Here is a 22,111-nt window from a genome sequence, read left to right as displayed (position 1 = left end):
AGGTAGGTGGCAGTGCAAGACCATTCAGGATTTGGAAACTTCAGATTTTTAACCATAAATATGAGTTGGAGTAAACTCTTGAAACAATTTGCTATGATCTCTTCCTCTTCTAGCTGTTTCTTCTAATCTTTACTCCTGTCTGCCTTGCTTGATGAATTGACTATCCTGCTGTCCTCCTCTAAACTCTCCAGATGTGCCCACCTCATCCTGTCCTGTTTTCTGGGTTGCCATCTGTCCTTCCATTATTCTCCTTCACACAATCAGACCCTTTGCTCCTTTTCCCAGCCCACCCCCAGTCCCATTTTGAATGTGTCAGTACCTCCTCAAGAAACCATCTCTTTCTTGGTCCACCTTCCTCATTTGGAGCATGCTCCACCTGCCATGACTTTTCCTCCTCCAGCTTCACTCTCAACCTCTAAATCTGGTGTCTGCCCCCACCCTCAACATCCCCCTGCCTTCACAAAGACCACTGCCCCCCCCACGCTGCAAAATCTAAAACCTCCTTGTTCAAACACCTTTGATACTTGTTCACTCTTCCCTACTTGATTCCTTTTACGCATTAGGTTTCCACGATTCTCCTCTTACTTAAGCCTTCTTTCAGTTTTTTTGGTAAGCATAAGCTCTTCCACTGCTTTTCTCCTCTTTCTCTTGGGATCTCTGCACACACTGTCCCTGGGTGACCTTAGTAAACCCCATGGCCTTTACAAAAAAATAATAAAAAGAAATTGTCCAGTAGCACCTTAGAGACCAACTAAGTTTGTTCTTGGTATTAGTCTTCATGTGCATGCACACTTCTTCAGGTGTATTTGGGCGCAGTTAGAGGCCACCAAACAAACACTGATAATGCAGCCCTATAAAATTATTAATTAATTAATTACATTTGTATGCCATCTTATACCTGCCAGTCTTAGGGCTGTTCACAACATTAGTGAGGAAATGGCTGGGTGGGTCCCTGCATTAGTTTTATTGAAAAATAATTGGATTTAATGACTGCAGGGCTAAATTACATGCTGCCATTAAGAATTTAAGCAACATCGAAAATGAAGAATCAGCTGTGTTCATTTTTAGATTGATATCTGAATATTTCATCCAGGGATCAATTTTCACATGTATGTATGTGTGTGTTATTGAATGTGAGCGAGTGGGTAAAAGACTTACTGATAGTTTTTTAAAATTTCAATAAATTTATATTTTTGTCAGAAGAAAAACGTGGTGGGGAAGGGACCTTATATTTTTCATTGGTCTTCCATTATCTAACCTTGGTCTCTTTGTGTCTATTCAGCACTCTGCTGCCAAAATTATTCCTCGCCTCTCTGATCACCTGACACCCATCCTAAAATCCCATTCCCAGATGCTGCTCCTCACGCTCCTTGTCTTGCCTTCAGAACCTTGCATGGACTTTCTCCAGCTCTGATCTTTGCTCGCCCTTCTCCCTTGCGGCCGCCAGTGCTTGGATTTCCTCACGTGTTGCCACCTCTCGTCATTTAAACGCTTCTTCAAGACACATTTTCACCCCCTAGTTCCCATGCGCTGTGTGTAATCTTAAGCATGTGCAGCTGGAAGAACCACACATTGCTTCCCTCTTTTCTCGTGCCTCCCCTTCCCCTTCCCCTTCCCCTTCCTCTGCCTCTTTTTCTCAAATTTTAGAGGGTTTGCTCCTGAACACGGAATGGCCTGTCCTCCTGTACTCTCTGAAGCAGAGGTTCTCAACCTTTTTGAGTCAGTGTATCCCTTGACCAACTACCGTACATTCTTTTTGCAGCACCCCTGTGGGGCTTACGATAGGGTTGCCATATTTCAAAATAATAATAATAATAATAAATTTTATTTATATCCCGCCCTCCGCAGCCAAAGCCGGGCTCAGGGCGGCTAACAACAATCAAATAATCAAACAATCAAATAATCTAACATTCTAAAACATTTCATTATAACAATTAATTAAAATCAAATTAATGGCAACCGTTAAGCAAAGTTCTGTGCAGGTTGCCAGAGGAGGGAGTCAGGCTGGGCCCTGACCAAAGGCCTGGTGGAACAACTCTGTCTTGCAGGCCTTGCGGAAAGATGTCAGGTCCCGCAGGGCCCTAGTCTCTTGTGACAGAGCGTTCCACCAGATTGGAGCCGCAGCCGAGAAAGCCCTGGCTCTAGTTGAGGCCAGCCTAACCTCTCTGAGGCCTGGGACCTTCAGGATGTTTTTATTTGCAGACCGTAGGTTCCTCTGTGGGGCATACCAGGAGAGGCGGTCCTGTAGGTACGAGGGTCCTAGGCCGTATAGGGCTTTAAAGGTTAAAACCAGCACCTTAAACCTGATCCTGTACTCCACCGGGAGCCAGTGCAGTTGGTATAGTACCGGATGAATGTGATCTCGCAGCGAAGACCCCATAAGGAGTCTCGCCGCGGCATTCTGCACCCGCTGGAGTTTCTGGGTCAGTCTCAAGGGCAGCCCCACGTAGAGCGAGTTACAATAATCCAGTCTGGAGGTGACCGTCGCGTGGATCACAGTGGCTAGGTCAGGGTGAGAGAGATAAGGGGCCAACTGCTTAGCTTGGCGGAGATGAAAAAATGCCGCCTTTGTTATAGTTGTAATCTGCGCCTCCATAGAGAGGGAGGTATCGAAGATTACACCCAAACTCTTAACGGACGGAAAGTGGAAATCTGGACACAAAAGTTGTTGAGCACTTTTGTGGCAAAGTTGTTGAGTTTTTTTCTCCTTTTTTAGTTTTTGAGCTGCTGTTTTAAAGGAATTTTGCCAAAATCTACACTTTCAACATGGGTTACCATACGTCCAGATTTTTCCCAAACATTTCAGCGATTTCCACCCTGACACTGTTTCTGACGGCAGTTTCCCGGCTATGTCTGGGAAATCCCCAGGTGAATGGCAACCCTAGCTTGGGAGCCCAGTTATGTCACCCCAGAGCTGGCAGCCTCTTCTCTCCCCTCTCCTTTGGAGTCCTCCAGTCATCTGCTGCTGCCCATGGTCTCTGAGCTGCCCCCCCCAAAAAAGAGAGGGGCCTGGGAAGAGGATGCCCCCAGCCTTACTGGTCCAGAGGAGAACATGAGGCCCTCGCCTTATCTGGGGAGGCAGCAGTGGGCGTTGCCAGGCCTACATGGGGGAAAGGCTCCCCTTCAGCATTGGGCACTCAGCTCCCAGGCAGACTGGCCTTGCACACAGCAAACACAAGAAAGGCCAGTGCACTGCCTGCTTGCCTGCCTGACCTCCCACTAGTCTGTCCATTCCCAGCCCCAGGGGCTGGTGGACTGGCTGGGCTCCCTGGCCTGCTTGCTTGCTTGCTTGCTCGCTCTGAGGCTGCCTCAGCTCCTGGCGACCAGCACCCCCAGCCAGCCCCAGAGGCAGCACTCGCCTGCAGAGCTTGTCGCTGGGGAACTGTGCAAGCCTCTGGGAAGCAGAGATGCAAGAGGGCATCAGAGGAAGGAGGGAAGGAAAGGGGGACAGAGGCCAGGGTTGCCCGTGGCACCCTTGACCCCAGGGTGCCACGACACACTAATTGAAAACCACTGCTCTGAAGCATTAGGCACACTGATGGTGCTATAGATGAACATAAATGATATTTGATGTTAAATCCAGTGCTGCCATCCATGTCACAGAACAGCTTTTGATTCAGCAGAAGGGCCTACTGTCATAAGAGGAGGCAGTGTTCTTCACTTTCCCCTTCCTGATCCAGCCCCGTTTGCTTTCTCCTGCTGTTCTGCAGTGGCTCCCCATTTGTGGAATACTCCCCCCAGGGAGGTTCTCCTGGCGCCTTCATCGTACACCTTCAGGCGCCAGGTGAAAAGGTTCCTCTTTAACCAGGCCTTGGGCTGATTGATGCCCAGTGCCCTTCCAAAATGTGTTGGGAAGGGCACAGGTTCTTGGGTTGTGTTTGTTTTTATTATGCATCTTGTGCTTTTATATTGTGTTTTTACATTGTAACTGCCCTGAGACCTGCAGGCAAAGGGCGCGATACAAATTTAATAAATAATTTAGCAAGTAATAATAATAAAATAAAGGCCAAGGCCTGAGGTTTTCTGAGGCCTTATAAACGGTCCAAATTCTGGTTGCTTGCAGGAGCCACCAATCCTTAAATTTTTTGAAGTTACTGGTGAGCATTTTCCAAACCAAGGAGGAACCAGGTGCTGCTTTTGTAGAGTGAAGGAGAAATGTTGGGGTTCCCTGCCTTGCTGTTCTTCCACTTGCTGAGAAGGCAGGAGCTGGAGGCCTCTAGCAGAGAAGAGCAAGCTGTCTCTCTGCACACTGGAGCCCCAGCATTGGTGGGGCTGCTGGGCTTGGCAGCTTCCCTGTTGGGTCATCCCCACCTTGGTCACGGGTTTTGGATGTGTCTTCAGAAGTGAAGCGGATGCGCTCCTTTCAGAAACTGCCTTGTGCAAAAGACGGCGACGTTGGGCCAGTCAGTACTTGCTGACCTGAGAGTGTACTGTTCTCTTTACCTGCAGAACATACTTAGCAAAGTCTGAGGAACAGTGCCTGCTTCTGTTAGGACACTTCTATGCCAGCTATTGTTGGCCCAGGAAAAGCACTGCAGTTTTTGTTTTATATCTCTAATTCTTTGGGATGGCAACTTTTTCTTTGCTGAATAAGCATGAATGGTTTGCCAAACTAAAAGTGAAAGCTTTTTAAAATACTGGTTTTAAACTGACAAATGTGATCTGGAGAAGTGTGAATCGACCTCCAAGTATTGTCTGAGAATTGTCTGAGGTGGTCCACATTGAACTGCTTGGAGTGCTAGTTATGATTTGGTGATAATTTAGAAAGAGAACATACTGTCTGCTGAAATATTATTAAAAAGGAAAGCAACAAATGTGGAAGTAGACAACAACAGGTGCTTTCAGATGGAGGCAAAGTAGCTTAAACTGTCAGTCATTCTCATCTAATCTCATGTGGATGGCAACAGCATTGTAAGGAGCGAGACTTGCAAGCAACATGTTTAGAATCATGCATACATCTGGTTCACAGCACACCTCAGGAGTTCCCATTGAATTTACTGGCACTTCTGAGTATTTATGTCCAGGGTAGAGTGCAAAGCTATAAGTTCTCCCACAAAGTAAATGCTAAAAATTGCATGGTGGAATCTTAGTGGCTGTTAGTTGTGGCAAATTAGTTTGAGATGGTGATCAAATGGATACTCTTTAATAAGTTTGCATTGCAAGTTGTTCTGTCCTAAGTGAAGCTTCGTAAGGTGATACAAAAATGTTTTGTCTTTCTTTTTAGTCTCAAATGCAAACCCAGGTACAGCAGGTGGGAATTGTACCAACGCAGGCAATGGCAGCCGGGCCAACAGCTGACCCTGAGAAACGCAAACTTATTCAGCAACAGTTGGTTCTGCTACTTCATGCTCACAAGTGTCAGAGACGAGAGCAAGCCAACGGAGAGGTGCGGCCATGTGCCCTTCCCCACTGCCGAACCATGAAAAATGTCCTCAATCATATGACACATTGTCAAGCTGGAAAGGCCTGTCAAGGTAAGAGCAAGGGTTTAAAACCATGTCAGGAGGTCTGTGGTATATGGTTCTCCAGTTGTTTGTCTTCTGCACGATTGTGTCCCTCTTTCTGGTCAGTGAAACTGGGCCTCCTTAAGTCTGAGCGTCATGGCCAAGTTGACTTTATTGCAACAGGAGGCACTTCTCCAATTCCAGACCAGACCATATACGGAGTAGGTAGCTCTCCAGGGCTTCTGGCATTGGGGGTTAATTCCCTCCCTTGTGGTTTAGTCCTATATTGTTTTTGAAACTCTCACCATTCCTCGGTTCACTTGGAAGCAGATGGGATAATAAGTATTGATTTGCAGATTGCCTCTAGAAGCACACCTGTTGGCCTCATCAGAAGGTTCCAGGCTACTGCTGCTTTTCTCTGCAGTCCTCAAGGTCTTGCAGCAAACCTGCAGCAGGAGACAGGCAGGACACTCGGATCCTTTCAGAAGTACTTTGGCAGACTAAGCAAGTCCCACCCTGACCATGTAGGCATCTAGCTTGACCCCCTGCTAACGTTGGAGATCCAGAGCTAGAGTACTCCCCTCCCTACACACGACAAAGAGATGACTGCCTACCCTCTGCTGGAGGCCCCCTTCCCAGAAAACTGCTTCCATTGCCAAGCTGTTCTTACTCTTCTAAAGTTAAGCTGAAATCTACCCCATTGATCTTAATACTGTTAAACCTCTGTGTTCCCTCTTTGCTCTCTTCTCTGGGAGAACTCTTCATGGGTTGGAAGAGGGCTGCTATGCCTCCCCTCAGTCTTCAAACTTTCCTCATAAGACTTGTTTCTCATACTACCGACCAACTTCACTCCCCTTTTGAACCTATCCCAGTTTGCCTGCGTTCTTGGAAGTGTGGCACCCAGAGCTAGACTCAGGACTCCAGATGCAGAATAAAATGGGCCTGTTAATTCTCACCACTTAGAAACACTGGTTGGCATCTGCTTGTCTCGGGAGACAGTGGGAAGAGTGTGCCTACAGGGGTGAAGTCAAACCATTGGAGAGTTACAGCACCTGCTGTGGTTGTAGAGGACGATATGGGGGGAATATGTTTTGTTGCAGCTGGGGCAAATGAAGGCGTCTGGTTGTGCTGGTACATGTGTACCATGATGTTTCTTCTTAGAAACAGTGCTTCTGCTGAAGCAGCCTAAACTTGTATTAGCCTATTTTTGTAGCTGCAGCAAACTACTCATACTGGGAGTAGATTGCAGTCTCTTGGAAGGTGGACAGACCTGATCTAAGTCATTGATAAAAATGTAACAAGGCTGCTCCCAGGACAGCCTCCAGCACCTCCTTGGAACTTCCCCCCAACTTGATGCAGAGCATTGATGGGCATGCATCCCTCTGGAGCACTCTTTTTACCAGCTGTGAACCCACCTGGTGGTTTTTATCATCCACCCTGCCTTTAATTAACCCAAATGTCATGGAGATTTTTGTCTAATGCTTTGCTGAAACCAAGGTGAATTTCACTGAGAGCGTTCTCACAATCCTTCAAAGGATACGAGAGCAAAAGGGGGAGAAGGCTGCTTTTCTGTTCCAGGAATGTGACTCTTGACTTCAAAACGTTTTCCTACCAATAAGATGGTAGTCCGGTGTGAGGCCAGGGTTACCGTCCAAGGGGTGGGCAGGGCAGGCATTTCCCCCGTAGCTGACTAGTAACGAAAGTTTTGTAAGGCCCTCCTACAGTGGGATGCTGCCCCAACAGACCAGACCTACCACTGTCCTCCCTCGTAGGTTCATGGCAGCCAGAATTAGACCTCCCTCTGAATTCTGCTTTGGCACAGGTACCTGCTTGGTTGCCCATTAAGGTTATCCATTGTTAGTTAAGCCTAGTGACTTCAGTGTAATGAGTATAAATAAAAGAGCTCTGCAGGATCAGGCCAAAGACCCATGTAGTCCACCCCCCTGCTGTAATAGTTGCCAACCAGATGCCTGTGGGAAGCCTGCAAGCAGGACATGAGTGCAAGAGCAGCTCTCCCCCCTCCTGTGGTTTCCAGTGACTGGTATTCAGAGCCACATTGCCTCTCCCAGTGGAGGTCAAACAAAGTCATTGTGGCTGGTAGCTCTTGACAGCCCTCTCCTCCATGAATCTGCCTAATCCTCTTTTGAAGGCCTCCACTAGAGTTCCTCACAAATTCCATAGTCTTCCTTGTGCTGTGTGCAGAAGTCATTTCCTTTGTGGATCCTGAATCTTCCAACATTCAGCTTCATTAGTTGTCACTGAGCTCTAAGTTGTCACTGAGAGGAAGAAAAACGTCTCTGTTCATTTTCTCCACACCTCAAAGTCCCCTCTTGCTGGCCTTTTCTCTTAACGAAAAGGTCCGTTCCTCGCAGGGGAGCTGCTCCATTTCCTTCTTTGAACTGTTTCCAGTTCTACTGTCTCCTCCTTGAGATGAGGCAACCAAAACAGCACACAGTTCCAAGTTCCAATGAGAGCAGTAGGATACTGATAGTTTTATCCTTGGTTCCTTTCTTAATAGTGATCCCTTGTATGAAATTCACCTTTTTCACAGCTGCTGCTGTGGGTCTTCATTGAATGATCCACTTCTGGCCACAAAATCTCATTCCTGGTCAGTTGCTGCCAGCTGAGATCCTATAAACATATATGCAGAGCTTGTGCATTACTTTGCATTTGCTTTTTTTTTTTTATAATAAATTTTTATTGGTTTTACAACATTTTTAAGAAAAACAAACAAACACAAAAAATGACAAACATACAGAATAATTTCAAAGATATTTTCATAAACCTCTTTTCTTGGACTTCCCCATACCCCCCCTCTCTGCATCCCAATGTCCATATTTGAACTAGCAACTCCCAATTGTTACTTTCTAATCTCTGTCATCTTAGTCCTCTTTTATTGTCTAACCTTGTATCCCTGTACCCTATTGCTTCTGGCAACCACAACATTTTAACATTCATTCAGTTTATAGTAGTCCTTAAGATAGCTTTTAAATTTTTTCCATTCTTCTTCCACCGTCTCTTTGCATTGGTCACGGATTCTGCCTGTCATCTCAGCCAATGTCATATAGTCCATCACTTTCATCTGCCATTCTTCCAGAGTAGGTAAATCTTGTGTCTTCCAATACTTTGCGCTGAGTATTCTTGCTGCTGTTGTGGCATACATAAAGAAATTTCTATCTTTCTTTGTCACCAATTGGCCGACAATGCCCAAGAGAAAGGCCTCTGGTTTTTTAGGAAATGTACATTTAAGTACCTTTTTCATTTCATTATAGATCATTTCCCAGAAGGCCTTTATCTTCGGGCATGTCCACCAAAGGTGATAGAAAGTACCTTCAGTCTCTTTACACTTCCAACATTTATTATCGGGCAAATGGTAGATTTTTGCCAGTTTGACTGGGGTCATGTACCACCTGTAAACCATTTTCATAATGTTTTCCTTTAAGGCATTACATGCCGTAAATTTGATACCGGTGTTCCATAACCATTCCCAGTCATCTGACATAATGTTGTGTCCAACATCCTGCGCCCACTTAATCATAGCAGATTTAACTGTTTCATCCTGTGTGTTCCATTTCAACAGCAAGTTATACATTCTAGATAAATTCTTAGTATTGGGTTCTAGCAATTCGGTCTCTAGTTTTGATTTCTCCACCTGGAAACCGATTTTCCTATCCTGTTTAAAAAATTCCATTATTTGGCGATATTGAAACCAATTTTCTACTTTATGCTTCAATTTCTCCTGACTTTGTAGTTTAAACTTGTCTCCATCCTGTTCTAAGATTTCCCAATACTTCGGCCATCCGACCTCCATATTGAGTTTCTTCACTGCTTTAGCCTCCACTGGTGACACCCATCTAGGGGTTTTATTTTCCAATAGGTCTTTGTATCTTATCCAAACATTAAATAATGCTTTTCTAACAATGTGATTTTTAAAAGTACTGTTAACTTTGTCATACCAAAGATATGCATGCCAACCAAAAGCATTATTGAAACCTTCCAGATCCAAGATGTCCGTGTTCTCGAGGAGCATCCATTCTTTCAGCCAGCAAAAAGCTGCTGCCTCATAGTACAATTTTAGGTCCGGCAGGGCAAAACCCCCTCTTTCTTTAGCGTCAGTCAGTATTTTAAATTTAATTCGGGGCTTTTTGCCCTGCCAGACAAATTTCGAAATGTCTTTGTGCCACCTCTTAAAGCATTCCATCTTGTCAAGAATCTGCAAGGTCTGAAACAAAAATAACATTCTAGGCAATACATTCATTTTGATTACTGCAATTCGGCCTAACATTGACAATTTCAAATTTGACCATATTTCTAGATCTTTTTTGATTTCTGACCAACATTTTTCATAATTATCCTTATACAAATTGACATTCTTAGGTGTTAAATAAACCCCTAGGTATTTGACCTTCTTGACCACTGTCAAACCTGTTTCCTCCTGAAATTTCTCCTTTTCCATATCTGTTAGGTTTTTCCCTAAAACTTTAGTTTTTTGCTTATTCAACTTAAATCCAGCTACCTGGCCAAATTGTTGTATTATTTCTAAGACCCTTTTCGTACTAGTGTTTGGCTCTTGCAAAGTCAATACTAGGTCATCTGCATACGCTCTTAACTTATAATGTTTAGCTCCGACCTGCACACCTTTGACCTGCTGGTCATTTCTTATCATATTCAGCAGCACCTCCAGAACCGAAATGAAAAGTAATGGGGAAATTGGGCACCCCTGTCGTGTTCCTTTTTCTATCTTAAGTTCCTCAGTCACAACATTATTTACAATCAGTTTAGCTTTTTGTTCAGAATATATTGCAGCCATACCATTCTCAAAACCCTGGCCTACCCCCATCCCATGAAGATTCTTCCTCATAAAACTCCAAGAGATGTTATCAAAGGCTTTCTCCGCATCCACAAAGATCAATACTGCTTTAGTGTTTATATTCACCTCCAGCTTTTCCAAGATGTCTATTACATTCCTTACATTGTCTGCTAGGTGTCTTTTAGGGAGAAAGCCTGCTTGGTCTTTATGAATCTTCTCCATCAAAACTCTTTTAAATCTTTTTGCCAAAATGTCTGCAAAAATTTTGTAATCCACATTAAGGAGTGATATTGGGCGGTAGTTCTTGAGTTGGGTCTTTTCAGTCTCTGACTTTGGTATGAGTGAGATATATGCCTCTTTCCACGATTCAGGTGCCCTTTTTCCCTCAAGAATCTCATTACAAACTTCTCTTAGTGGTTGAATCAGCCATTCCTTCAGCGATTTGTAGTATCTAGAAGTCAGTCCATCTGGTCCCGGAGATTTGCCCAGTTGCATATTCTGAATGGCAGCCTCTATCTCTTGTTCTGAGATTCTCTGGTTCAAGTCCATCTTACTTTGCTGAGAGATGTTTTGTAGTCCATATCTTCCAAGGAATTTGTCTATATCTTCTTCATTTTGCGGGCCTTGGGTGTAGAGTTTTTTGAAATAACTTAAAAAGCAATTTCTAATTTCATTGGGTTTAGATATGTTCTTTCCATCCACCTCTAGGCTTGTAACTGTATTTAGTTTCTGCCTTTTCTTCAATTGCCATGCCAAAAGTTTACCACATTTATTTGCTGATTCAAAAGTCTTTTGCTTCATTTGCTTTATCTTCCATTCAATCTCTTGGTTCATCAATTCCATATATTGAGTTTGATATAACTTGATCTCTCTTAAAATGTCCTGAGACTTTGGTTTTGTTCTTAATTTCCTCTCTCCTTCCTTTATCACTTCCACCGACTTTGCATTTGCTTCCATCGAATCAACATTGAAATGGCAACTGCAATCCACACAGTTGGGAGAGATCCTTTTGGTGCTGCTCACTGTCTCTTTGTTTTAACCACACTAAACAATTTTGGTATCATCAGCAAACTTGGCTACCTCACTGCTCACCCCTAACTCTAGCTCATCCATGACAGGTTAAAAAGCACATCCCAGTACCAATCATTGGGGAACCCCATTTCTTACATCCCTCCATTGGGAGAGCTGTCTATTTATTCATATTCCATGCTTTCCGTTCCTTAACTAGTTACTGATCAATAAGAACAACTTTCCCTCTTATTCCTTGACTGCTGAGCTTATTCAGGAGTCTTTGGTGAGGTACTATATCAAAACGGTTTTGATTATGACTGCTGCATTGATTATGACAGTTGATAGGGCAATTGCAGGCTCCGCTCCATTTTGCAAGATAAGAAAGATGTGTTCTCTATGTGCAGTGTGCATGTTGGAGCTGCACCCATTTTCTGAGACACTACACTCCCCCCAGAAGGAGAAGTCTGTCTGAAGAATTCCTCAGGTTCTTCTCAAAATGGAGAACGGTCTCTCCAGAAAAGTTGATGCTCCAACTTCTATACAGAAAGCCATTGTGGCACGCTTCAATTTTTCTGGAACCAGAGGAAGCTAAGCACCAGGCAGAAGGTGATAAGAAACGAGTACTAAGCAAGATGTCATTAGCAGCAGCATAGCTTGCAAATGTCAATCTGTCATGGACTGGCTGGACACAGAGGAATGGTGGGAAGCAGCAACTGGGGAAACCCCAAGGGAGGAAGACTCAGAGTCCGGGGATTGGTGGTGGGACAGCAGTGAGTGGTCAGAAGGAGAAGAGGGAGCAGAGACAGGCACATCAGCGTAGTCTCCGGTGGCTTGAGAAGGATCTGGGGGTGGGGAAAGCCCTATTGAGTGGATTTAAGCTCAGTTGGCATTCTCTTGCTAAGAATTCTGAGGTTTACTTTTTGTATTTCTGGTGGCGAAGCATCAGTGCTGAGTCCATATCTTTGGGATATCAGCTGTGCAGTGTGTACGAATTGCATTTCTTGTCCTTTCCCTCCATTATAATTGGGTGGCATGTTGAGGGTTATGTTATTACGGTCATGGAAGGTGGATTTAATGTTTAATAATCTTATTTAAGTTCGCCATTTATGCACATTTAGATATATCCTTTTACCTGCCAAAAACCTCTAAATAGCTTGAAGCATCTTTCAAATATTTCATTTTTATAAGTTAATGTTGCTTACCTTTGGTAGGAGACCATTTAGTCATGACAGCCTTTTTAAAACGATAAAATAGAATAAGGAAATTATTTGTGTCCCCTTATCTTCATTAGTCTAGTAGGTGACACTGTCAGTGTTCAGTTTCTAAACCAATGTAGAATGTTCTCCCCCATTGTCTGCTGTGCTTTTTCCAGTAACGCTCCTTGTTCATAGATGTGAACTTTCAAATGCTCCTGCAGCATTTACTGGAGAAAACAGGTGACCTCAGAGTGGAACTGAGGTCCTTCAAACCTATAAAGATGTTGCATATGGTTTCTCTTCTTGTCCTAGTTGCCCACTGTGCATCGTCACGTCAGATCATATCCCACTGGAAGAATTGCACGCGGCATGATTGTCCTGTGTGTCTCCCGTTGAAAAATGCCAGTGACAAGAGAAACCAGCAACGTACGTATTCACCAGTGTTCAGAAAAGTCTGGTTTGGAATACATACTTAGGAGATTCTGCCCTGAAGAAGTCCAGTGTGAATGTAATGCCAGCCTAATTCCCCTTCTGATTATTTTTGTGATTTGCTAGTTCGCAAACTTGCACTAGCAAGTTGAGATAATCATCCATAAAACTGTAAGGGTGCCTCTCATGCCGTCTCTACGTGAGAAGGTGTGATGGGATCTCTCCCCCTGCCTTCAACACCCCCAGCACCCCTTTACAATCTGCTGTGGAGGGTTGAGGGACCCCGCCCCCCAGAGATGGTTTTGGCATGCTTGTAAGACTGCAGAAGGGAGGAGAAAGGTGGGATCTCGTTGCACAAGTCCACTTCCACAATGTTGGATTCCACTCACAGCATCTGGAAGAATCCCTAGAAAGATCTCTCTTTGTTGCCAGGTGTCTTGGATGACAATTATAGCAATCGAAACACAAACTGAGCAAGGGTCAGTTAATGCGCCTGCTCCTCAGTCGTGTGTGGCAGTGGGGTGTGGTTCTTATCATTGGCCCAGGTCTCTCCAGTCTGTAAAAAGGCAGAGTTATTTCAAGACCCTTGCCATCTCATCCTAACCTACACCCCAGGGTTGTTGTGAGGATAAGGGGGATGGAGAACCATGTACACTGCCACAAGCTTCTTACAGGAAAGGCAGGGCATGAAGGCCATTCAGTCAAGGTTTTAAAAATCCAACAACATCTTGGCCAGGTTCCTCTGCTCTGTCCAACAGCATTTCATGCTTCTTTTGTCCTCCTCTTTTGCAGCACTCCTGGGATCCCCAGTTGGCGGCATCCAGAATTCTATTGCCTCTGGGACGGGACAGGCAACGACTCCTTCTTTGAGCAACCCGAACCCCATTGACCCCAGTTCCATGCAGCGAGCCTACGCAGCTCTTGGCCTGCCCTATGGCAACCAGTCCCAGCAGGCGCCCCTGCCGCCCCAAGTGCAAGGCCAGCCAGCTGCCCAGCCCCAGGCTCATCCGCAAATGAGAACCATGAATGCACTGGGTAGGTGGGGGTGCAGGAGGGGGTGGGGTGGGTTTCAAACAAACGTTAACTGCTTTGGGGGGCATGGAGGGGAAGGGGGTACAAATCTTACTAGAAATACAACAGCAAATGTAACTACAGCCTCATTCACAAACTGCAAAAAAGTGGAGCCTCCCCGTTTTTGTGTTTGGTCTCCCCCCCCCCTTGTCCTCCTTGACACCCACGCTTGTGCCACAGATTCGTCCTTCCTGGTGTAGAATTTTTTTTTTTTGGGGGGGGGGAGAATAGTGAATCTGTTAACCGCAGTTAACAACAACAAGGTAAATATATGAGATGAAATGGTGTGGAAGAAAAGGATATGCAGCAGAATACTGTTTGAGTAGAATGCCAAGGAGTGATGGACTTGGGAAATCCTGAGAGAGGTGACTTGTAAGGGAAAAGGTGTAATGTATACACTAAAACTTTGGAAATGACCAAACTGCAGGAGGCAGTGGAAGACAGGAGTGCCTGGCGTTTCTGGTCCATGTGGTCATGAAGAGTCAGAAATGACTAAACGACTAAACAACAACAAAAATATATTTAAAATAGTGAATGTGGTAGGACCGCTATTTATACAGTTAAAGATCTTGCTTGATTTATCCTACAGTACATATAAAAATGTTAGTGATTTAATTGTGTGAATTGACTGGTATTTCCTCTGAACTAAACGAGGGATAATCTTATTCCAAAGGAACTAATCAAATGAATCTGACTGCTGGAGGAATAACAGACCAGCAACCTAGCATGATCCCAGAAACCGCGCTTCCGACTTCACTTGGGGCAGCAAAGTAAGAAATGTTTTTAAAGGGTTGTTGAGTGTTTACACATGATTTCTATTTTCAGTTGTAGAAATAACTAGTCCTTAGTCACACTTTTTCTCACAGTTGTTTCATAGTCCCCTTTTCCAAGTAACTCCTCAGTTCTTTGTTTTCTATTTTCCCTTCAAAAGCAAAATTGCACTTGAATTTCATTACCTGCTCTGTTGTAGTCAGTTACTGGATAATTTCTTAGCCTTAAAAACAAGACTTTTCTGGAATGCAACAGAGAGCTTCAAGAGTTTCCCTCACTGCCTTTTCTTTTAGCTCCTTAATGAATGATGGCACAAATTCGATGCCCACAGCTGCACCACCTTCAAGCACCGGGGTGAGGAAAGCCTGGCACGAGCATGTCACTCAAGACCTGCGCAATCACTTAGTGCACAAACTGTAAGTGTGTCGCGTGGGTGGACCCGACTTGCTGCGGGACAGGACAAGAGTCTTGCCAGAGCTGCAGCCCTGCTCCTTGGCGTTTGGGGGTTTCATGGGTCTGAAGGCTTCAGGAGGGGTTGGAGGGTTACAGTCAGAACTGGTTTAAGAAGATTCTCCATTCTTTCCACTTACGTTTTTATTTTCAACAACCCAACCCTAAAGCCACATTTTCCCTCAGGGTGTAACTATCAGCAATATCAGTTATGCCATCCTAGGGGAAGACTGAATCTCTCCCAATTACCTGAAAGTTGGGCTTTTGAAATTGTTTTGCATGGTGTAGGCAGATAGGGGAATGTAAGGTTTACCCAGGTCTCCCAGCAGCATTCGTGATGGACTTTATGTCTCTTCTTTCTGCAGCGTGCAAGCCATCTTCCCAACTCCTGACCCAGCAGCACTGAAAGATCGCCGGATGGAGAATCTGGTGGCTTACGCTAGGAAAGTAGAAGGGGATATGTATGAATCAGCTAACAGTAGGGTAGGTTCTGTGCCAGACAAGAGCTTGGTCTTGTGAAGTCCTGTGTGGCTGAAAGTGGCTCCTTTTGACTGTGTTCCTCTACTGCAAGGCATGCCAATGCTTCCATTGCAGGTTGTGTTGCTTTCTAGCAAGCAGATCTGAAACAGCCTGGGATTATTCTGTAATTCCTGAAATCTTGAGTGCTGCGCCTCCTTTGTTCAACAAACCAATGAGTGCCTAGAAGTCTTCCTGTCCATAGGCAGGAAGATCAACTGGTTAAGAAAATACTGTAATCTTACTAGGGATAGCCTTCATAAATTGACAGAAGCTGGACTGGCTCTGGCCTTGTTATTGCCAACTTAGCCATTGTTCCTTTTGTCGAAGAGTCTACTTTTTTGGTCAAGTTCCAGGAAGTGTCTTGGTCTTCACAGCATAGCGCTCAGATTCCTAAAGCTCAAGTTATGAAGGAGAACTCTTCAGATCACTTTTCATGCAAAATAAAATTTAAGCCAGTGTTAATCAGTCATCCTTGCTGCTTTTTTCTAATATATTCTAAAACCTAATCCTAACATTTTCCCCCTTCTAGGATGAATATTACCATTTATTGGCAGAGAAAATATATAAAATACAAAAGGAGCTAGAAGAGAAGCGGAGGTCTCGTTTACATAAGCAAGGGATCTTGGGTAATCCGCCAGCCTTACAGGCTCCCGGGACTCAGCCTCCTGGCATTCCACAGGTGGCGGCAGCTGTGGGACAAGCCCAGCCTGTGAGACCTCCCAGTAAGTACTCCCAAAAGGAATGGACAAGTGGAGCAAGGAAGTCTGGGTCAGCTTCTATATCTGTGGTGCACCATTCAGCCTTTCACGAGGCACAGAAAGTGGGTTACCATAAGAACGCACAAAGAAAAAGCAGTATTGAATAAAATCACCCCAGAAAGGAAAATACTATGTTTATAAAGCCACGTTGAGCAGCATCGTGCTTGCATCCCCTAGAGCCCAAAGGCCCTCTCAGGCAAAAGTCTGAAAAGAAGGTGCCACAAATGAAAAGGCCCTGCTCCTTGCAGATGTCCTTCTGTGAAGGATGATATCTGGAGAAGGTGCTCTTTGAGAGGACCTAAATTTAGGGTGGTTTGTTGTCAAGATCAAAAGCAGCATGTTGAATTGACCAAGATGCAAACTGTTAGCCGGTGAACTTCTTGCAGGACTGGCATTGTCTTCCATACTTGTAGATTCTCGCAATATGTTGGTTTTTTTGCCATTCTGAGCTGTCATCAGGTACACTGCCCCCCCCCCCCCCCGGTGCATTACAGCAGTTCAGCTGAGACGCTGTGGAAGGTTTGGCAGTGACAGGTTCCCGTCCGCCAAGGAGAGAATGCCGTTGGTGCACCAGCCAAAACCGTGAGAATTATATCTAGGTCTCCGGGGGGGCAGCAGCCCCAGAGAGAGCATGGCCAAAATGAAGATGTCTCCCTTCAGAGGGCAGTGTGAGCAGAAGCAGCTCACTAGCTCAAACCCTGACCATCCCCTCTTACATGGATGGACCTGGTTTAGCATAAACCCCATTACTGTCTTCAGACATCATTCGGGAAACCCATCACTGAGGAAAAGGAGAATTAAATAGGTGCCATCAACATCCAGAGACTTCCCCCAGCAGTTTCATGTAGATGTTCAGCAGTGCAGGAGACAGGACTGAACTCTGCAGCACCCCAGAGGTTACTTTCCTTGGAGGGGAGCAACTGTCTTCTCTCACATCCTTCCGGAACCACACACACCCCAGCTAGTAAGCCCAGGGCTGCTGTAAAACAGCGGCCCCACTCCACACCAGGCAGGTAAGGAGGACACCCTGGTTGGTGGCCTCGGAAGACAGTTACAACCCCAAAGCTCACTTGGAGTCCCGTTGTAGGGCTGTTGATTAAAGACCCCTGAGTTGATTGCCCAGTGAGATTTAATCATTTCAATTGGCATATGCGTCTGTTGCACCATCTTGGAAGAGGCATTAGAATGAAAGGGGAAGGCCTGTTCTCAGATTGGGCCTGTCAGCTGTAGTTTTGATAGGCTCTGATATTAAAAATAGTGTTTGTTTGTTTTTTTTAAAAAACCTTATGCCTAATTAACCAGGGTGGCTTTCTATTTGAGGTTTTAATCTACACATTATTTGAAGTTTGCAGCCCTGTCAGTTTGATTTCTAGCATTTTGATTTGTCTGCTAAGTGAAGATTGTGCTGAATGAAGCCGCGAAGGAAGAACTGACCGTGCTGCTTTTGTCCTCTTGCAGATGGGCCTCTGTCCATGCCGAATGTGCCTCTGAGCCGAATGCAGGGGTCTCAAGGTATTCAACTTGCACGAACCTGCTCCTTTCCTTAGCCTCACTCTTGCAAGTCTCCTATTGGGGGTGGGGTGGGGGGTTGTATCCTGCCTCCTCTGTGCCACACTTTCACCTGAGCCTTTGTTCCAAGGGAATAGACTGAGAGCATGCCACGGGGGGGGGGGGGGGCATAGCCGTTGAGGCGGATACGAAAAGCTTGGCTTTCTTGAGCTCTACTTCCCCCAACCCAGAGCGAACCAGGGGGTCCCTGAGTGCAACTTGGTAGCAGTCCTGGGGAGAATGCACCTATTCCCAGATGCCCCTCACTAATCTGTTGTGTGCGTTACCCTCGCCACTCAAAGCCCATAGTAAAGCCAGCCAGCTTTCCTGACATAACCGCAGGGTGCTCCAGACGCCACGTAGAGAGGGGGTAAGGTACCTTTTCAGTGACACTGGCTCCCTCTCAGCTCCACTTCCTTTTATCCAAAGGGAATGGTGCATGTACCGTATTTTTCGCTCCATAAGACGCACTTTCCCCCTCCTAAAAATGTGTGCTCGTCTTATGGAGCAAATGCAGGCGGGAGGCTCTGCTCAGCGCTCCCTTTAAAGAGCTGCATGGAGCGTGTGTGCAGCTCTTGAGGACTTTTCCGCGAGGCGGGGAAAGGGACTGACGGGCTGCCCTCTGTCCCTTCCCACACCTCCTGGAAAAGCCAGCAAGAGCCGCTGCCAGGCTCTGCTCAGTGCTCCCTTGTAAGGGCTCCCTTTCGTCCCTCATCCCGCTTTGCTGGGAAGCCAGCAGAAGAGGCGCTGTGCAGCTATCGCTCTTGCTCTGCTGGCTCCAGCGAGAGCTGCGCAGCTTGCTCTGCCGGCTTCTCAGCGAAGCGGGAGGAGGGACAGATGGGTTTAAAGCAAGAAAAGCGAGAACTGCTTACATGCTCTGCGCAGAATATTTTTTCTTGCTTTCCGCCTCAAAAACTAGGTGCATCTTATGGAGCGAAAGATTTTTATTTATTTTTTTGTATTGTATTTATCACAACCCTTAGCTTTCCATTTTCCTTTCCCCAAACTTCAACATGGTTCCATTCAGTTACATTTTTTCAACACAGATCCTGTCTCCGCATGGCACTTCTGGATAACCCAGCTGTTGGGAGTGGTAGAGGGGGTGGAGGAACAGGAAGCCCCTGGTGCCAGCTGTTAGTGGGGGGGGTGGCTTGTGCTCTGAGTGCTGGGAGTGTCTGTGGCTAGACGTGCGCAGGACAGATCCCATGTGGGGAAGACCACTAAGACTTGCGTGGAGAACAGTGTCTGCTGACAGTAGCAGCTCCTTCCCTCAGTGCCCAGGCATCGCTCAGTAACAAGACAATGGGACGGCAAATGTCCCTGTGCTGGAGAATTGGGGGGCTGTTGGAAAGAGAGCGCTCCACATTTAGAGCTCTCTGTCTTTAGTCCCTCTGCTAAGTGTCTTCTGGCTGCGTCTTGACTTCTGTGGGTTTCCTTCACAGTCACTGCCAAGAGGGGTTAGGTCTCCTCTGCCCTGCAGGCCAGGCTTGACTGTTCCTCAGGCTGGAATGGTGGCAGGAACGTGGTGGGCTCAGCTGTGTGTTGATCCGCGCTTGGGGGACTCGCTCCTAATGGGCTCTTCTGGGGGTGCGTTTTGCAGGAGTGAATCAGTTTAACCCCATGTCCATAGGGAATGTCCAAATGTCCCAGGCATCGATAGGACCCCGCACCACCCCTCCAATGAACCATCCTGTCCAGATGAACAACATGGGATCCATTTCCACGGTTTGTAGCTCTCTCTTTCTTCCTTTTCTTCCTGGCTATTTAAAGCTTGGGATACGTTAAGAGAAATAAACTCATATGCTGGTTACCTCAGGTGCTTTCCGGTATTGCATCATTCAGTTTTGGATTAGTTCAGTCACTTTATTTTATTTCATAAAATGTATGTACAGCAGGCCTGCAACTTACATGGGGGTTGTGTTCCAGGGATCTGCACGCAAATTCAGGAAGGCACCCCCCCGGAACCAGCTCTCCATGTGACCCCTCCTTTACTGAGCTTTCAGAAGGCTTTGTGAGGCCTGGGGAAGGTTGTGGGTGGATCCTGCAATATCTTTTGGGCACCCTTCCAACTCCCCCCCCCCCAGTTCTCCATTTACTTACTTATTTCCCCACCACCTCTGCAAATCTGTAAGTTGTGGGTCTACTGTACCACTTGATTGTTTTTTAAAAAAACAACAACCCTCAAAGCAATTCACAAAAAGAATAAAACAATGGTGTGGTGTTTTTAAGGTAAAAACAACTATCTAGAACGTTTAAAAAATAATTGGGACGCGGGTGGCGCTGTGGTTAAACCACAGAGCCTAGGATTTGCCAATCAGAAGGTCAGCGGTTTGAATCCCCATAACAGGGTGAGCTCCCGTTGCTCAGTCCCTGCTCCTGCCAACCTAGCAGTTCGAAAGCACGTCAAAGTGCAAGTAGATAAATAGGTACCGCTCCGGCGGGAAGGTAAACGGCATTTCCATGCGCTGCTCTGCTTCGCCAGAAGCGGTTTAGTCATGCTGGCCACATGACCCGGAAGCTGTACACCGGCTCCCTCGGCCAATAAAGCGAGATGAGCGCCGCAACCCCAGAGTCGGTCACGACTGGACCTAATGGTCAGGGGTCCCTTTACCTTTACCTTAAAAAATAATTAAAATCAATGATAAGCTGAAAACCAGGTTAAAATACATGTCAGCTTTCTAAATTAGACATTAGGGCAATTTTCTGTTTCAGTTAGAAATAGAAATCAAATAAATACATTGGATGATTCAGTGAAGATGTTAGAGGGCAGCTTGGCCAGGAGGGAAGAAGAGACTGCAACTGGCAAACGCATTCAGCTCAGAGAGACGGGGGGGGGGAGCTGCCTGTTTCCCCTCTCTTCTGAAACGGATTCAGTGAGCACCTAACTCTCTTGTGGGCCAGACCCTTAATGCTCAGGGCCCGCTTTGTTTGCAGATGGCGCTGTCTCCCTCCCGGATGCCTCAGTCCCAGAACCTGATAGCAGCTCATTCCAACAGTCTGATGGGTCAGGCCTCCACCCCAAGCCCCTTCCTGCCACAGAACCAGTTTTCTGCTTCCAGTGGAGCTTTGAATGTCAACAGCGTTGCTTTGGGGCCAGCAGCGGCACAGGCAGGAGTGGCACAGGTATGGCTCATGGCTTGCTTCATTTTACTCGCCTTGGCATAATGTGGAATTCCAGGTTTTCATCAAAACGGTGAGGACCATTCTCTCGCTTCAGATATTTGTGTCTGCACCTTGGTATTTCTGTGGCTTCCACCATTTCCCTGGGTGTCAGAGTCAAGGCACTGTGTCGCTGTGGGCCTGCTGTGAACATTTGTATGCAAGAGAACCTCAGCAATGCCATCTTGTGACAGTGGTGTAGGAGCTCAGCTCTCAAGCCCAGCCATGACTCTGACATGGATCACAAGCCACTTGCTTCCCAGGCCTCATGATTAAATTCTAACCTGGATCATCTCAGGAGTTGTCTACTGAGCTTACCTAATGCACACCTCTTCCCTCAGCCTGTTCTCCTGGCAGATAGTGAGCCAGCCCCTGTGCACCATGTCATATCCTGTTCACCCAGCCGCTGGCAGAGGAAGTGGGTGCAGTCCCCCCTGGGTGTCATCCCTGAGGGGGGTGACATCGCTGCGCCACCCCCCAGGACGCTTGCTGCAGGCGGCGCATCCCCCCCCCCCCCCGGACGCTTGCCCTGCCCCTGCAGGCAGCTAACCCCACCCCCAGCTAGCTCCGCCTCTGCACCCAGCCAGCTGGAAACTCCTGGCTAATCTGCATATCCACTTGCTCTGTGCCTTTGCAGACCTCTCCTTTCCTCCTCAGTCCTGCTTGTGCTGAGGTGTAGCAGTATCTTTCTTGCTCTCTTCTTTGGTTCTTTCCTTGCCTTGTCTTTGTTGCCCTCCCATCTCCTGGGGGCACACATCACTTTTGCATCCCCCCCCCACCTTTCCTCCTCTCCCCCAAACTCACCATGGCTCCAAGGCGGAAAAGCAAGGCAGCAGAATCAAAAGCAGCCTCTTTCATGGCAGAAGGGGCAGTGGCCGCCACTCAGGCAGCTTCTCATGCAAAGCACACAGGCAACATGGCTCAGACTTCAGCTGCAGCATGCAG

At 46.4% G+C, this 22,111-nt stretch overlaps 1 protein-coding gene across 2 annotated transcripts in view; it reads left to right on the top strand.

Annotated features, from left to right (window-relative positions):
* Positions 1–22,111, top strand: part of CREBBP (CREB binding lysine acetyltransferase) — a 69,185-nt gene that overhangs the window by 13,526 nt on the left and 33,548 nt on the right. Inside the window, exons 4-13 of one of the 2 annotated variants that reach the window (XM_081170254.1) lie at positions 5,225–5,474; positions 12,774–12,887; positions 13,683–13,925; positions 14,635–14,731; positions 15,026–15,148; positions 15,548–15,665; positions 16,231–16,423; positions 17,918–17,971; positions 19,638–19,732; positions 20,942–21,130. In XM_081170254.1, coding sequence (XP_081026380.1) covers positions 5,225–5,474; positions 12,774–12,887; positions 13,683–13,925; positions 14,635–14,731; positions 15,026–15,148; positions 15,548–15,665; positions 16,231–16,423; positions 17,918–17,971; positions 19,638–19,732; positions 20,942–21,130 — 1,476 coding nt within the window. Of the gene's footprint in view, positions 1–5,224; positions 5,475–12,773; positions 12,888–13,682; positions 13,926–14,634; positions 14,732–15,025; positions 15,149–15,547; positions 15,666–16,230; positions 16,424–17,917; positions 17,972–19,607; positions 19,733–20,941; positions 21,131–22,111 lie in introns of both variants that reach the window. The other variant, XM_081170253.1, reaches the window with a different exon arrangement.

The sequence above is a fragment of the Podarcis bocagei genome, assembly GCF_964188305.1.
Source record: "Podarcis bocagei genome assembly, chromosome: 14".
In the NCBI taxonomy this organism is placed as follows: Eukaryota; Metazoa; Chordata; class Lepidosauria; order Squamata; family Lacertidae; genus Podarcis; species Podarcis bocagei.
Note: the sequence above shows the minus strand (reverse complement) of the source record. Positions and strands in the feature narration are given on the sequence as shown.